The following is a 17,709-nucleotide window of genomic DNA, read 5'->3' as shown; positions in this document are numbered from 1 at the left end:
GCTTTCGAACTGCTAGGTTGGCAGAAGCTGGGACAAGTCACGGGAGCTCACCCTGTTACGCGGCACCAGGGATTCGAACCGCTGAACTGCCAACCTTTCGATCGACCAGCTCAGCGTTTTAGCCACTCAGCCACCGCGTCCCTGATGTTCTTCAGTTATTAGAATCTAAACATAGATTTTGAACCCAATTGGAGGGGCTGTTTCAGAGAAGAGGGGGTTGACTTGGTCTCCAAAGCACCGGAGGGCAGACGAGAAGTAAAAGGGCCCATCAGATTGGCAGCTGCTGCCCTAAGTGGATAGTTATAAGTCAAGGACTCCCTATAGACCGGACTGATGTTATCCTTGGCTTTGTAAAATGACCGAGATTTTAAGTACAGCTCGTCCTTGACTTAACAACAGTTCATTTAGTAACCGTTCAAAGTTACATCACTGAAAAAAGTGACTTATGACTGTTTCTTTACACTTAAAACAACTGTTGTAACAATCCCCCGTGGTTTACCTTTGGGTGTCTGATAACTAACTCACATTTATGACCGTCGCAGTGTCCCAAGGGGAATCACGTGGTCCTCTTTTGCGACCTCCTGACAAGCCGGGTCCCTGGGGAAACCATGATTCGCTTAACCACCATGTTCCTAATTTAACCCACTGCAGTGAAAAGTCATAAAACGCGGGGGGGGGGATTCTGCAAAATTTCTCACTTAACGTAAATTCTGGACTCCGTTGTGGTCATAAGTCAAGGGTTAGGCTTGGCTTTGCTTTGTATTTCCTTTGAACTCTCGTTGTGTCTGCAGCTGGGGCAACGGCCAATTTCTAAAACTTAGACTCTGCAAGGATTTTTGCCACGGCAAATAATTTGCTCCTTCAATTTAAGGCGAAAACCTCGGTGTGAAAAACCTTGTACCTCTGTTATTCCTGCTCGGCTCCATCTAAAACGTTCTTGTTTACTCCCCCCGCCCCAGGGGTGAAATCCAGCAGGTTCTAACAGGTTCTGGAGAACCAGTAGGGGAAATTTTGAATAGTTCGGAGAACCGGTAGGGGAAATTTTGAGTAGTTCGGAGAACCGGTAGGGGAAATTTTGAATAGTTCGGAGAACTGGTAGCGGAAAATTTGAGTAGTTCAGAGAACCGTAGCAGAAATTTTGAGTAGTTCGGAGAACTGGTAGCGGAAATTTTGAGTAGTTCGGAGAACCGGTAGGGGAAATTTTGAGTAGTTCGGAGAACCGGTAGGGGAAATTTTGAATAGTTCGGGAACCAATAGCGGAAATTTTGAGTAGTTCAGAGAACCGGCAAATATCACCTCTGGCTGGCCCCAGAGCGGGGTGGGAATGGAGATTTTGCAGTATCCTTCCCCTGCCACACCCACCAAGCCACACCCACAGAACCGGTAGGGAAAAATTTTGAATTTCACCCCTGCCCCACCCCATAACACGGAAAACCAAGAGACGGGAAGTCAACGGTATCGTAAGCGTATTTTTCTTTTAATTGGCGGTTTTAATTGCACAGAAGCAACAGGAGGTGAAGTTACGTTTGAGGTGGCGTAATGCACTTTTTGCGTGGGTGGGTGTCTGGGAATATGCACCCTCACGCAGTGTCGGACGCTACAAAACTACAACCATTTTTTCCCCTCCCACCCCTCCTCCTCATGAGGATTTTGGGGATCGCTGCCCCGCCGCAAAAGAGCCGGGAGAGTTTGGACGAGGGGATTTAAAAACGACCCTCCGTCTCAAATTCTCTGAACTCTGGGGCAAAAGCTAGCACGTGGGGAGGCCCCCTTTGAGACAGCGGTGGGGCTGAACGGAGGGGGCAAGCTCCCCACCCTCCTCTCCTCCCACCGGCGTTGACCCCCTATGGACCCCCCTCCTGAGAGAACCAAGAACTGGATTAAGGCCTACCGTCCACATTCATGCCCCCCTCAAGCAACGCACATTGAGCAAAAAAAAAAGAAGAAGAAGAAGAAGAAGGCATCTTTAAAAAGCATCATTTTTAGAGGATTTTCCTCGCCTGGGTCATCTCTGCGGAGCAGAATTTCCAGCTCTTGCTGCGTTCGACATTCGAGATTTATTGCGTGTGTTATCCCTTTGCCCGTCTTTGGGAAATAAATGCACTTATCTGAGAAGGGCAGTCAAATATTGCCCTGTGTGTGTGTGTGTGTGTGTTTTTTTTCTTCTTTCCCTTCTTCCCTCCCTCCTTCCTTCCCTCCCTCCCTCCCTCCCTCCCCATTGAATAATTCAAGTGCTTAAATGGCATTCTGCATATATCACATTCGGCTACGAAAGCTGTCAATAATATATTGGAACCAGCTTGGTTTGGTTTCGTTTCGGGTTTTTTCCCCCCCACCACCACCGAGTTATCTCAGATCGATCGCGGCTTAGCTGGGTTGATTTCTTCCTCTGGGATCGACGTGTTGCAAACATGCATTCCCAGACTCCTCGCGGGGGTGGGTGGGGAGGAGGGGACCTCACCCCAAACTTAGCCGTCCTGAGATCGGTGGTCGTCCAAGTCGTTAGGTGCCCCCTGAAGCACCTCCAAGATCTTCTGATCATTTCTTGGCCTTTTCTTCTTTTTCGGCGGATTTACTGTCTTTGGGGTCCATCCCAGAGGACTTCTCTGCTTTTTCCGTCTTGGGGGGTTCTTTCGATGTGGGCGACTCTTTGGGGCTCAACGTCTTCTTGGCGTCTTCTTTGGGTTTCTCTGCTGCTTTGGGTTTCTCCTCCTCCTTTTTGGGCTCAGCTTTCTCCTTCTTTGGTTCTTCTTTCTTCTCTTCGGCCTTGGCCTTCTCCGCTTCCTTCTTGGCCGGTGGGCTTGGGCTCTTGGCTTTGGGTTGTTCGGTTGGAGATTTTGGCACCGGCGCCTTGGTTCCTTTCTCCGCCTCTTTCCCCGATTCTGGTTTGGATGGCGGCTTGGTGGCCTCCTTCTCCTTGGTGTCCTCAGCCTTGGGAGCAGCAAGTGCCTTTTCCCCATCAAGGGTAGGTGACTTGGCCTTGGGGCTTTGTTTCTTGTCCCCTTGGTCTTCAGTCTTCTTCTCCTTCTCCTTGGCTTCTGGCTTTGGAGCATCCTTGGTTGGGATTTCAGGCTTGGCCTCCTCTTCTTTCTTGCTCGGTTTCTTCTCCGCCACGGGCTTGGCGGGTGCATCTGCTTCTTTCTCTGGTGCCTTCTGGGGTGCTGTGTCTTTTTCTGGAGATTTAGCTTTCTCCTTGACGGGCATCTTGACCTTCTCTGGAGATTGGGCCTTTTCCTTGATGGGTGTCTTGGCCTTCTCTGGAGATTTAGCTTCCTCTTTGGGGGGAAGCTTGAGCTTTTCTGGAGGTTTGAGGTCTTCTTTGGTTGGGGAAGCAACCTTCTCTGGGACCTTCACTGCTGGAGGTTTTTCTGCCTCCTTTGTTGGAGTTTTTGGTTTTTCTGGAATCTGCCTTTCTTCCTTGGCAGGAGATCCAGGTTTTGCTGGAGATTTGAGGTCTTCCTTTGTTGGGGTAGCCACCTTCTCTGGGACTTTCAACACTGGAGGTTTCTCTGCCTCTTTTGTTGGAGATTTCACCTTTTCTGGAGTCTGGCTTTCTTCCTTGGCAGGAGATCCAGGTTTTGCTGGAGATTTGAGGTCTTCCTTTGTTGGGGTAGCCACCTTCTTTGGGACCTTCACCGCTGGAGGTTTCTCTGCCTCTTTCGTTGGAGATTTCAGCTTTTCTGGAGTCCGGCTTTCTTCCTTGGCGGGAGTTCCAGGTTTTGCTGGAGATTTGCTCTCTTCTTTGACAGGGGAAGTTGCCTCTTCTACTGGTTTCGCGCCTGGGACTTTCAACAATTCCTTGGTTGGTGACACCACCTTGGCTGGAGGTTTACTTTCTTCTTTTGTTGGAGATGGGACTTTGGCTGGGGACTTGGCTTCATCTTTTGTGGGAGATTTAACCTTCTCAGGTGATTTGGCCTCCTCTTCTTTCAAGGTGGACTTCTTTTCTGGCAACGGAGTCTCCTCCTCTTTCCCTGTTCCAGCTTCTTCACTTTCTTCTCCTCCTTTCTTTTCTTCCTGGCTTTCCTCTTCCTCTTCTTTTTCCTCTTCCACTTCCTCCTCTTCTTCTTTTTCCTCTTTTGCTTCCTCCTCCTCTTCTTCTTCCCCCTCCTCCTCCTTTTCTGCTTCCTCCTCCTCTTCTTTCTCACCCACTTCTTCCTCCGTCACTTCTTCGGTCACTTGCACTTCCTCCGTCTGCTCTTCGACGATCACCGTCTCCTTTTCCGATTTCTCCACCACTTTAATTTTCTCCCCGCTTTTGACTTTGATGTGAGTGGGAATGCTGGGGGTCTTGGGGGCGATTTCGGGGAACGGGAAAATCCCCATCCCGCTGCCAAAGTGGCACTCCTCTCCTTCCAGCAGCTTCCTGTTTTCCAAAAGAGAGAGAGAGAGAGTAGGGGGAAAAAATGAAAAACCGTTGCTCCAGGCATCAAATCAAAATTACGTGAAGTCTTAGTACCGCTTTATAAAACCCTTAGTAAGGCCCCACCGCATCCAGTTTTGGTCACCACCTTACCAAGAGGTTGAGACTTTGGAAAAAGTTGCAGAGAAGAGCAACTAAGAGGATCAAAGGCCTGGTTGCAGGATTTGGGCATGGCCAGTCTAGAGAAAAGAAGGGCTGGGGAGGGGGGGCATGATTGCAATATGCCAGTATTTGAGGGGCTGCCACAAAGAGGAGGCTGTCAACTTATTTTCCAAAGCACGGGGGCTCTGCATCAGAGGCAAAGATGGGGCCAGGGCCATCTGGGAGTTATGTGCTGACTCCGGAGCCTCCAGAGTCTGACTGTCAGGTTTCGTTGCTATCTTAAATAAACTTCATTTTCAAACGCAAAGTCTCTAATGAATCTTTTTTATTATTATTAAGAATAGAGAACGACATTTCTGAACTCTTTTGCAGCCAAACTGGCCCCTCCTTCCAACACCCTCCCCTTCCGCTCTCCAACCCCAATGTCCCATTGGCCATCATGCAGATCCATCTCTTCGTCCCAGCACGTTCTTCCACAGGAATTTGCCCCCCTCCCTCCATCACCCAGGTAACACTATCAGCTGTCTGCAGAAAACTAGGTAAAAGTTCATCTCAGCAATAAATCAACGCTTCTTCTCTTTCATTCGTTCCAATCATGTCAGCGCTGGAAAAGAGCCTAATTTGGAACGCTGACACTGACGTCAGCGAGGTGGAGGAATGGGGAGTCTGTACCCAGTGCGCACATGCGCAGAGCTGCCAGAAGGCAAGAACAGTTAAGACAATAGGGGTGACTAGGGAGAAAGGCTTGGAGATGACTGGCCCCTCCAATAAGACATAAAGGAGGAGCAAAGGCACATGAGCCTTTGCAGGAAGCAACTTTGTTCGTGCTGCTCGGTTTAAATTCTGAAGCTCCGTTTTGGCCTTGCAAAGCTAATTGCCAATTAGGTCTTTGGCAGCGCGTCAAGGGAGATAAAGGCGGGTGCTTATCAGCCTTATCCCGAAGGACTGTGGCAGAACTTCTGTCGGACTCTTTACCAACTCTTTGCGACTCATCCCGGGCTGTGAATGAACAGAATTCACCGCCATTGAAATAAAAAGAGGGTTTTTGAGACTAATTGTGTGCTTTTTACTGTCTCGGGAAGCCTAAGTCCGAACACTTCCTGAGATCAAGGCCCCGTGTACCTGTAGGCAGCAATCTCGATATCCAGAGCCATTTTGACGTTCAGCAGATCTTGGTATTCTCTGATCTGGGCAGCCATTTCCCACTTGGTATTCCTGAGCTCATTGTCCAGCTGTCCAATCGTATCCTAGGGGGAAAAGACACAAATTTGCCGTGAGCAACTTGTGCGCTAAAAAAGGAAGGCGAGCCCACAAAACACCCAGGCAAGTCCTCAACTTAAGCAAAGTTTGTCGAGTGACCATTCCAAGTCACAACAGGCAATTTTTTTTAATAAAAAAAAGTGGTTTGGAAACGGACCAAACGAATAAGGTGGAGACGGACCAGTTTAAATCTGTAGAAATGGAACCAAATGGAAACGAACCGAATTAAGAGGTAGACCTTTCTACTAAATATTTGAAAGATCCTTGTTGTTGTTAAAAACAAAAAAGCTGAGTTTTGAATTGGCATTGTGGGAAAAAGTGAATTGTCAGAAAGTCGCTTCTCGTCCAAGAAACTTCTTCAGCTCTGGCCGGATGGTGGAGAACAGAAGGATTTATACTCCTTGCAGACAGCTGGTCATTTGCATCCTTTTTAGAGAGTCCTTGAGGCCACTTGGAGGTTTATCTGTGTCCTCAGGGTCACCTAAGTGGCACAAACAGATGTGGAGCCTTCTTGGAACTGCTGAAAGGACCGTGTTGTAGACTGGAGATAGATAATCTTATATCCCTCCCCCTCTGTTGAGAGAGGGCTGTCCAAATTGAACAGCCCTCTTTGATCCTGAAGACAAGTGGCCTCTACGATCTCTAAAAGGATGCAAATGACCAGTTCTGTCTGCAAGGAGTATCAATCCTTCCGTTCCCCACCATCCGGTCAGAACTGAAGAAGCTTCTCGGACGAGAAGCGAAATGTCTTCAAAGAAAGAACAAGAAAGTCCAGTGGCCTCATGGAAAAAAAGCACCTTTCGTCCACCAGCCTTTGCCGCGTCTTACCTGATAAGACTGGACATCCAAATGGTGGCGATCTTCCATGTCCAGCCTCTGCCTCTCCAAGGATTCCTTCATCCCACGGAGAGTTTCCAGCTCCGTCATTTTGGATTGCAGCTGCCTACGGTATTCCGACAGCTCGTCTTGGGCGTTACGGATGGCATCCGTGTTCACCCTGGCAGCTTCGGAGAGCTTGTCCAGCCTCACTGCAGAATGGAGTCGGGGAAGAGAGAAAAGCCATTGAGATTCTGGGAAACGTGAGTTGACGTCGATTACAGATACAAATTAACAGAGTCCCTTGGGAGTTGGACGGCATAGAAATGCGACTAAATAAATAAATAAATAGAGTTGGAAGGGACCTTGTAGGTCATCTAATCCAACCCCCTGCCCAAGCAGACCCTACACCATTTCTGACAGATGGCAGTCCAGTCTCTTCTTGAAAGCCTCCAGGGATGAAGCTCCCACAACTCCTGAAGGCAACTTCTGTTCCATTGGCCGATTGTTCTCTCTATCAGAAAATTTCTCCCTTATTTCTAGGTTGAATCTCTCCTTGATCAGTTTCCATCCCTTATTCCTTGTCTGGCCTACGGGTGCTTTGGATAATAGCTTGACCCCTTCCTCTCTAGGGCAGCCCCTCAAATATTGGAAGACTGCTCTCCTGTCTCCCCTGGTCCTTCTCTTCACTAGACGAGCCATGCCCAGTTCCTGCAACCATTCATCGTACATTTTAGCCCACAGTCCCCTCATCATCCTGGTTGCTCTTCTCTGCACCCTTTCTAGAGTCTCAACATCTTTTTTATATTGTGGGTACTGAAGCTCCGCTTTACAACATACAATTGTTGGGCGACAATCGAACGACAAAGTTGGAAGGGACCTTGGAGGTCTTCTAGTCCAACCCCGTCCTCAGGCAGGAAACCCTACCCCATTTCAGACCAATGGCTGTCCAATCTCTTCTTAAAATCATCCAATATTGGGGGACCCACCATCTCTGAAGGCCAAGGAATCACCCATTCACAAGACGTTGTGGGAAAACCTGGGTTTATTAAGAACGACTTCTCGTAATGTTGACAGAATAAAAACACGATCGAAATTCAGACGCTTGGCCACTGCTTCGTATTTACGACTGCTGCTGTGTTCCAATGTCATGCGACTAACTTCACAATTGCAGTGATTCCCTTAACAACGATGGCAAGAAAAGTGATAAAATGGGGCAAAACTCAGGTCGCAAATGTTTCCCTTAGCAACCGATATTTTGGCCTCGATTGTGGTCGTTAAGTCGAGGAGTATCTATACACTGATAACTAATGCACTTTAAAAAACAAAAAACAAATTAACCTTGAAAAATTTCTCTCGGCTACAATTAGCAGTCAAAGGGGTGGGAAGATCAGAAGTAGATTTTTTTTAAAAGGCAGTAGCAATGGATCTGCCTTTATTGCTTCATTTCCATAGGAGAAAAATCCTTAGAACTTCTTGGCAACTTTAAAACTGATGGACTTCAATTCCTAGAAACATGATGGCTGGGGGATTCTGGGAATTGAAGTCCACCAGTCTTAAAAGTTGCCAAGGCTGGATGCCCTTGCCTTAGACTTCAATAAAAGCAGATTCAAATTGTATTTGCTAAAAATTGGAAAGAAACGATACCTACGGATGAAGAAATTATTAGGAAAATGTTGGACTGTGCCGAAATGAGTAAGCTGACATTTGAAAGAAGAGAGCAGGAAGAAAAACAATATCATTTGATATGGGATTTATTTTACCATTGGGTAGATAATAAAAAATGGTGATATGTAAGTAAACGTTGAAATACTTTAAATGATGATACAACTGATATATTTTATATAAGAATTAAATTTTGGATATGTAGTGATATTGTGAAGAGAGGAGAGGGCACTAGGGATGCAAACCGACCGATGTACTGTCTGTACTTGATTGAATGAATGATGTTTGTATGTTTTCTTTTCTTTTCTTTTTTTTTAATTTGATTTATATGCCGCCCTTCTCCGGAGACTCAGGGCGGCTTACAATGCGTTAAGCAATAGCCTTCATTCTTTTGTATATTTTATACAAAGTCAGCTTATTGCCCCCACAAACTGGGTCCTCATTTCACCTACCTTAGAAAGGATGGAAGGCTGAGTCAACCTTGAGCCTTGGAGAGATTCGAACCAGCAGAAATTGCAGGCAGCTGTGTTAATAACAGGGTGCATTAAACCACTGTACTATCAAGGCTCTTTTTCTTTTTTCTTTTTTTTTAAAAATAAAAAATGATTTGGAAAAAAAATAATAAATAAATAAAAGCAGATTCAATATGACGTTGTCTAGCAACGGAGCAATTTTCAGGAGCACAGCAGAGCCCCTAAAATATATTCTAAAATATATTTAAATATATTTAAATATGCAAACTAAAATATATTCTTATGACGACACGGGGGGGGTGGGAGGAAATGGGTGGTTTAAATGTTATGTTATTTTGCGGGGCCTAAGGAGAGAGAGGGGAGGGGAAAAATCTCTCCTGGAATCCGGAGGCGGATTCTCCCAAGCTGGATTCTTCCTGTGAGAAATCACTTTGCAGTCTGACTCAGCAAATGCAGAAGAAGAGTTTCAATCTAGAAGGAAGCCATGACGTAGCAAGATTTTCCTAGCATGCTAGACGAAGCTGGGTGTTTGTGGGGCTTAACAGCTGTCTTTACATACCGTATGGTGCAAAACCGGCATCACGCTGAACCACAAAACAGTGTGTGTGTGTTGGAACACAGGGTGTTATGCAAACACAATTCCACTGCAGTTGGTCAAAACTGAAAAATCACTGCAGGAACTCGAGCTTCCCGAGAACGACATTCATTTCTTTCCTATTTCTACGTGGCTGAAAGATGCTATTAAAACACCAGAACGGAAAAAAGATACTTAACTGCGAACTGCAACAAGAACGCTGCTTTTATTAAAATTCAGCCCCGTATTAGCTTCCGCTCTTTATCTTCCTTGTCTGTCTAAATGAGTTTGCAAAACCCAGATGATAGGCGGTGCTAAAAAAGCAGCTTGCATATAGAATTTGCAGATCATTCCAGATGCTGGCGCTTTTTATTTATAGCAGCTGATGGAGACATCTAGACAAGGCTGGCTGGGGCTTTTTTTTTGAAACAGAAGTTTGATGGAAGATTACAAGAAAAAAAAACCCAGAGGAAAAGTAGGCCAAATTACTTCTCTATTGACAGCAGGAAAATAAAATGGGAATATTGCTATGAAACCCGAACTATTTTTATTGGGGATTATAAAAGAGAAAATTAGGAAAAATTTATTACCTTATATGTCATATAATTACGGCCCGCCAGAATTTCATTTGCACAAAATTGGAAGCACAGATTTGCTCCATCAAATACGATGATCGCAAAAAAGGTGCTAGAATGTGCAGAAGCAGATAAATTAAGACTGGAATTAAAAGACCGAGAGGAAACGATTTCTTACGAGACGTGGAATAGATGGTATAACTGGTTGGAGAAAGAATCCAAAATTAACATATAAACGTAAGAGAAGATATTAGAGACGAACGAAATAGTTATTTTGTAATAGACAGGTAGAAGTTGTAGTGAATATAGAAATCAGTAAGTAATATATAAAATGTATGTGTATATAGTTGGTTAAAAGATAAAATAGATATTATCAAAGATGCCGGTATCGGAAAGCTGTAAAAATGTAACAAAGGATGTTAAAGATGTAAATGTGATTTTTTTTTTAATGGGAATATTTTGATACAGTTATAGTCCTCGACTTAACAGTTCATTTAGTGGCCAAAGTTAGAAAAGCACTGAAAAATATGACTTAATGGGGTCCTACGGTATATTTATAGGCCATGCTCTAATTTGTTTGATTTTGGCTTAGGGTGCTCTATGTGAATCCAGCCAGGATAAATGCAAATCTATATTTTTTACAGTTTGTCCCATGTGTGAACTCAACTAATGTTGCCTTAGGCAATCAAACATGGTTAAAGGGTAGCAGTTTAATGTCGTGTTAATGAGGTTTAATGTAGTTTAAGGACAGGAATGACTCCAGTCACGTATCCAATATTGAATAGAAGATTGCATATGTAGCTCAAGGTTGAATTATGGAATCCTTGGTGTTCTCTGAGCTTGGGGGGGGGGGGTTCTTGTAGATCTTTCACTGTCAAACTAGGTAACATCATCAGTGCTAGAAGGGAGTGGGGTTTGTGGAGAGGAGGAGGAGGAGGAGGTAGGAAAAAGGACTGGAGGAGTCCTTGATGTTCTCTGAACTTGGTTTTCTTGCAAATGTTTCATTACCCTACTAGGTAACATCATCAGTGCTAGAAGGGAGTGGGGTTTGTGGAGAGGGCGAGGAGGAGGTGATAGGAAAAAGGACTGGAGGAGTCCTTGATGTTCTCTAAACTTGGTGGTTTTCTTGTAGGCATTCCATTACCCTACTAGGTAACATCATCAATATTAGAAGGGAGTGAGGAGGAGGAGGAGGAGGAGGAAGGGAAAAGGACTGGGGGGGGGGTCCTTGATGTTCTCTGAACTTGGTGGTTTTCTTGCAGATGTTTCATTACCCTAGTAGGTAACATCATCAGCACAAGAAGGGAGTGGAGAGGAGGAGGAGGAGGACTGGTGGCTCCTTGGTGCTCTCTCTGAGCTTGGGATAGTCTGTTTGCAGACATCTCGCAGATGTTACCTAGTAATGAAACATCTGCAAGCAAGCCCAGAGACCCCCAAGAACTCCGTAACCCAATCAGAGTTTAGGTCTCCGATCTCTGCCTGGGGCTGATGGATCTTGGAGTTCTCGGTTTGGAAACCCCAGTCATCGCAAGGCATAGGAGCAGCACCTTGGACAGCACCCGCGCCTTGAGCGCACCGGGGGTTTCTCTCTTCCCAGGCGCGCGCGCCTCCCCATCGCAGGTTTTTTCCCCGGGGGGGGGGCGGGAAATTGGGGGGGGGAGAGACGAGACAAGAGAACTTCGTCAATGCGGATTAGCAGCCCCAAAGATGGGGGGGCGTGGGAGCTACCAGGGTATTAAGTGATGAAGGTTTTGGATAGGATATTAAAAGGATATTCCAGATTTCGTTCGCCCCAGATTAAAAAGAGGGGAAACATTGCTACGCCGGTTCGATGCGGGTCGAGAGGCAGCCCGGGAGTGGTGGGGGGGGGTCCCAAGTCTGCCCCCCCTCCCTTCAAAAAGAGCTGCAACGCTCCCATTCGTCCTCCATGCGCTTTGGAGCCGATTCCCAACACAATTTATTTTATTTTTTTTGGAGAAGTTGGCACGCAGCCTCGCCGATGGGCGGGAAGGGGGGCGGGAATGAGCCGGCTTTTCTACCAGGCAGCCGCATCAAACTCCCCAGGGTCTCCCCCTTCTTCCTTCTCCCCCCCCCCTCTCTCTCTTTCCGCTTTAAATCTCTCCAGGCTTGGCCGAATACAGGAATGGAGAGGAGAGGCGCGTTTGCCAAGCTGGGCAGACGGGAGAGGGGGGGTGGGGTTGGGGGGGGGAGTGTCTGCAAAGATGGGGAGGGAGAGAGGTGGCAAAGGATGCTAGTCACGCTGCGCCAGTCTGGCCCCTCCTTGCACCCACCCAACCCAACCCCCCCATCCTACGAAAAACTGCAGGAGGGATTTTGCCCTACACTTTCCGCCCAGTGCCAACCGCCTGGAGTCAGCCTAGACTGCGGCACTGCTTGGCGCACCCACCCGGGCGCCCCCTTCGCTCCAAAGTGACCCCCCACCCCCACTCTTGCCTGTCTGCCCCCCCTCCCCACTCCGCCCCTTCCTCCTCCTGCACCAAGCTCCCCCCTCCCAGTCCCAAATTACAGCAGAATCCTATTTTTTGCCCTCTTTTCTCCCCCTCCGCAGATCCTATAGGTTGCAATTTTTCCTTAGTTTCTCTGCCTTCCTTCCCCTTCTCGCTGCTTTTTTTCTCCACCTGCTCTTCCCAAAACTTCACTCCTGCGGGGGAAAAGACCCGTTTCTTCCTTTTGGTCCCCCCCCCCACTCCCCGCAGCCCAGAGAGAGGGGGAGGGGGCGAGGCTCCCTCTTCCGCAGTGGGGAGACAAGACGCCCCATTTAAGCCAAGGGAGATTTTGGCTTTGGTCTCTCTCCGAGGCTCTCCCCAAAGGGAAATTCCCCTGCCAACTTTGGACGTCTGGCTGTCTCCCCTCCCTGCCTTTTCCCTTTCTCGGCCCCGGAGGCTGAGGTGATGGCTAGGTGGCTCAGTGGCGAAGACACTAAGCTCGTCGATCAGAAAGCTCGGCCGTTCGGCGGTTCGAATCCCTAGTATAGGTTTCCTGCGTAAGCAGGGCAGGGGGGTTGGACTAGATGACCTCCAAAAGTCCCTTCCAACTCTGTTACTGTTACTGTCTCTTCCCCCAAGTTTGGGAGTGAATGTATCCCCCTCCATCCCTCGCTTAAAATGTACAAAGCTGGGGATTTAAGTAAGAAATGAATATAAAAACGAGGAGGGGGGGGAGAGAATGAAACTGACTGGGGGAAAGCGAGAGGGTTTCCTTTGAACCTCCTCCCCCTCCCTCGATACAAAACCTGCGTTCGGAAGTCGTCTGAACTGTATCATGGGAACAACTGAGCCTGGTAGCACAGTGGACTAAAGCACACTGTGATTAACATCTGCTGCTTGCAATTACTGCAAGTTCGAATCTCGCCAAGGCTCCAGGTTGACTCAGCCTTCCATCCTTTCTAAGGTAGGTGAAATGAGGACCCAGATTGTGGGGGCAATAAGCTGACTTTGTATAAATATACAAAAGGATGAAGGCTATTGCTTAACGCACTGTAAGCCGCCCTGAGTCTCTGGAGAAGGGCGGCATATAAATTAAAGCAAAAAAATAAAAAATCAACAATCAACAATCTGACCCCGTTTTCAGAGCCAACTCCTCCCCACCCTCGTCCAAGGTCACTCCGTATAGGATACCCTTTGCTACCCTCTTTTTGAAAAGTCTTCTGGATGTTGAAAGAGGAGAAAAGGGGGGGAGGAGTCTCCGGAGAAAGGCGGCATATAAATTGAATGAATGAATGAATGAATGAATGAATGAATGAATGAATGAATAAAATAAAAAATAAAATAAATGAAATGAAATGAAATGAAATACAATACAATACAATACAATAAAAATAAAATAAAATAAAATAAAATAATAAAATAAAATAAAATAAAATAAAATAAAATAAAATAAAATAAAATAAAATAAAATAAAATAAAAGTTCTGGTTTGCACTGCAACTTTTGGCAGCCAACTTTTTTGGCCCCGCGGATTGGCTGGCCGTCGGATCGACTGATGAAGTCATCAGATCCTTTCCAACGTTGAGATGTTAAGATAGATGTTTGCCCTTCCTTGGGGGGGGGGGAAGCGCCTTCCTTGCGGTCGGTCCGTTTTAAAGAGTTGCAATTTAGCGCCTGGCATTGACTCTAACCCGTTTTATAGTCCTCTCTCCCCCACCCCACCCCGGCTCCCTCCCTCTCAAAGTCACAGGGAGGGGCAAGGGGAAAGGATGGAGGGTGTACCCCTCCCACTCACACCTTCTGCAATAACCCATTTTGCCCTTCAACCTCACTGGAAAAAAAATCAAGGGGATTTTGACTCAGGCCGGGGCACTTTTCCCTGCTCGTTCGCTCAACTGTACTGTCGCCTCCCCCCCCACCCCAAATCTGGATTGTAGAGCCCCTCCACCCCAAACCCCGTTTTTTGACTCTGGTCTCTGGGCTTCTATTGATCTAAGCTAATGATGCTGTGATTTATTAAATATAGAGGCCGCCCAACTCCTAGCCCAACTTTTCCTCTCCTTAAAGACGAGCGGGGACAGAATCACAGAGTTGGAAGGGATCTTAGAGGTCCTCTAGTCGAACCCCCCTCCTCAAGCAGGAAACCCTGTACTAATTCTGCTGACTGCAGACTGGTGGCAGTTTGATCCTGACCAAGATTCAAGATTGACTCAGCCTTCCATCCTTCCGAGGTAGGTAAAATAAGGACCCAGATTGTTGGGGGCAAGAGGCTGACTCTATAAACTGCTTAGAGCAGGCTGTAAATCACCGTGAAGCGGTATATAAGTCTAAGAGCTACTGCAATTGCTATTGCTTTGCCCTTCCTTCCTTCCTTCCTTCCTTCCTTCCTTCCTCACTCACTCACTCTCTCCCTTCTTTCCTCCTCCCTCCCTTCCTCCTTCCTTCCTTCCTTCCTTCCTTCTTCCCTCCCTCTCTCCCTCCTTTCTTTCCTCCTCCCTTCCTTCCTCCTTCCTTCCTTCCTTCCTTCCTTCTTCCCTCCCTCTCTCCCTCCTTCCTTCCTTCCTTCCTTCCTCACTCACTCACTCTCTCCCTTCTTTCCTCCTCCCTCCCTTCCTCCTTCCTTCCTTCCTTCCTTCTTCCCTCCCTCTCTCCCTCCTTTCTTTCCTCCTCCCTTCCTCCTTCCTTCCTCCTTCCTTCCTTCCTTCTTCCCTCCCTCTCTCCCTCCTTTCTTTCCTCCTCTCTTCCTTCCTCCTTCCTTCCTTCCTTCCTTCGCAGTGGTCAGAATGCAGCATTGGAGGATAACTCTGCCCATAGCTAGGAGTTCGATTCTGACAGGCTCAAGGTTGACTCAGCCTTCTATCCATCCTTCCGAGGTGGGTAAAACGAGGACCCAGATTGTTGGGGGCAAGAGGCTGACTCTGTAAAACGCTTAGAGACGGCTGGAAAGCACTGTGAAGCGGCATATAAGTCTTGAGCGCTATTGTACCACTTCAGACAAATGATTGTCCAATTTCTTCTTAAAAATGGGTGTTGGAGACCCCATTCCTGCTTTCCGGCGCTTCAGGGGGCTCGGGAAAGCATTTGACTCATCCCTATCAGAGCGCCTGGTGCCCCACCCACCCCCTCCCAATCGCCCGGAGTGGGGAGGTCGCTGCAGGAGCCCCCACCCCACCCCACCCCTTCCTCCGGGGTCGTCCCCATCCCCGACTCACCTCGGAAAAACTCCTCCGACTGCAGCGAGCTCTTGAAGGTGTGACCCTCCAGCTGGGCGCGGATCTCCTTGAGCGCAGAGGTGACATCCGACTGGACGGCAGGCAACTCGCGCAACTCGAAGACGGCGGCCGGCCCGGCGCCTTGGATCTGGCGCAGCAGCTCGGCCACCTCGTCGCCGTGGCTGCGGCGGAGGAAGAGGCTCTCCTCGCGCAGGGAGGCCAGCTTCCTCTCCAGCTCGCCTTTGGTCATCTGGGCTTGGTCGGTGAATTTGGCCAAGGATCGGGCGGCCGCCTCGTTCTCCTCGCGCAGCCGGGCCTCGTCGTCCAGCCGCTGGCGCAGCGCCCCCACCTCTTCCTCCAGCCTCTCCTGCTCCAGGCGCAGCTGCCCTTTCTCGTTGCTCACCCGCACCAGCGCCCCGCGCATCTCGCGGATCTCGCGCTCGTACAGCTCGCCTAGAGCCGAGCGGCCGGCTTGTTGCTGGCGCAGGGCCGCCGCCTCGCCTTCCAGCTGCCGGTTCTGCATCTCCAAAGCGCGCACCTTGTCGATGTAGCCGGCGAAGCGGTCGTTGAGCGATTGCAGCACCTCCTTCTCGTTGCGCCCCAGGCGCAACTCGCCGTTCAGCGGGCCCAGAGACTCCAAACTCTCGGTGGATGAGCCCAGCTGGCGCCGGGATGCCGAAGCCGAGCAGCGAGACCAGCCCTGCGAGTGGAAGCCGCTGGAGGACAAGGAGCCCACCCCGGAGCGCGAGAACCCCGCCGGGCCGGCTGAGCGCAAGCCGCCCCCGGCATCCTTGCGGAAAGCTGCAGGGCCGCCTCCGAACAGCACCTCCGCGCCGTAGCTTAGCATCGCGCCGTCGGAGAGGACACTGCGGCAGCCGGCCAGCCGGGGCCGCTTATATGCAGTCCGGAGCCGCCCCTCCGAGGAGGAGGAAGAGGAGGAGGAGGAAGAGGAGGAGGAGGCAACGAGCGCAGCCTCGCCTTTCCAACCGACTGGGGCGAACCAGACAAAAATCTCTGTGCAACCCTCCCTTCCCTCCTCTCCTCGGGGCACAGAGGGGCTCCCCTCCACCCAGCCAGCTCTCCCCCAAACTACAGGCGCAGTGCAGAGGTAGACCTAGCCTCCCTTCCCCCCCCCCCCAAAAAAAACCCGAAGAATGAGCAAGTTGGAAAAGTGCCGCAAATCTGCCCCAGCGTTAGATCTCGATTTAGTCTAGCCTGAGATAGACAGACTCTCTATCTGGGGGGAGAAGAGGGGGGTTCACTTCAGATCCATCTCTGCTGTGGAACCTCCTTGGATAGCTTTGGGGCGATTTCCCGCCCCCCTCCCCAGACACACACACACACACCCCAAAAAAACCCCTACCTCGCAGGGTTATTGTTCAGGAAAATAAATGTGGAATGGAATGTGTGATGGAGAGGGACCCCCACACAGACACACCCATCTAACAAATGAGCGCGTGTGTTTTAACGTTTTTTAAAGTTTTTAATGTTTTAATGTTTTTCTTTTTAACATTTTTTAATGGGGTTGTTCGCATTGTTTTATTCATTGTTGTAAGTCGCCCAGAGTCCCCTTGGGAGTTGGGCGGCATAGAAATGCGACAAAATAAAGTAAAGAAAGAAAGAAGGAAGGAAGGAAGGAAGGAAGGAAGGAAGGAAGGAAGGAAGGAAGAAAGAAAGAAAGAAAGAAGAAAGAAAGAAAGAAAGAAAGAAAGAAAGAAAGAAAGAAAGAAAGAAAGAAAGAAAGAAAGAAAGTTTCCCCAAACTTTTATTAAATCCGATGCGGCTGTCCTATTATAGAAGGATTTGTTGGACTTCCTGCAACCAAACAGAATTTTATCCCTACTCATGCTAGCCGTCATTCAAAAAGATTTTCCCTCCCCCCCCCACCTCCTTCCAAAGATCATTTAAATCCTTAATCCTCCATCGTGGAAAATTAGGTGTTAGGATGATCTGCCCCTCCCCCCCTTCTACTCGGGTTGCCATTGTGATTTAGGGGCCTTTTGGACTGGGCGTCCGTCCATTCCCTCTTTTGTAGGTGGTGAGGGGCAGCCTTCACTTGCACCGGTCCAAGGTAAATAGTTGAAAGCTGGTTGGGAAGCAGAGGAAAAAAAATCCTTTGCATGTGCTCAGAGGCACCCTGGTGTTCTTTGATATAAAACCAGG

The 17,709-nt window shown here is 48.5% G+C and overlaps 1 protein-coding gene across 1 annotated transcript; it reads right to left on the bottom strand.

The window, feature by feature from the left end:
- Positions 1 to 1,456: 1,456 nt before the first annotated feature.
- Positions 1,457 to 17,301, bottom strand: NEFH (neurofilament heavy chain). The gene is made up of 4 exons (XM_060685128.2): positions 15,547 to 17,301; positions 6,614 to 6,813; positions 5,648 to 5,772; positions 1,457 to 4,366 (listed from the first exon to the last, which is right to left on the bottom strand). Exons 1-4 carry the CDS (start codon positions 16,391 to 16,393, stop codon positions 2,539 to 2,541), a joined length of 3,000 nt encoding a protein of 999 aa, XP_060541111.2. The 5' UTR covers positions 16,394 to 17,301; the 3' UTR covers positions 1,457 to 2,538.
- Positions 17,302 to 17,709: the final 408 nt, after the last annotated feature.

This window comes from Pantherophis guttatus, chromosome 17 (genome assembly GCF_059756535.1).
Source record: "Pantherophis guttatus breed Tessera chromosome 17, ASM5975653v1, whole genome shotgun sequence".
Classification (NCBI taxonomy): Eukaryota; Metazoa; Chordata; class Lepidosauria; order Squamata; family Colubridae; genus Pantherophis; species Pantherophis guttatus.
The sequence above is the reverse complement of the archived record's forward strand: the minus strand, read 5'-3'. Positions and strand labels throughout refer to the sequence as shown.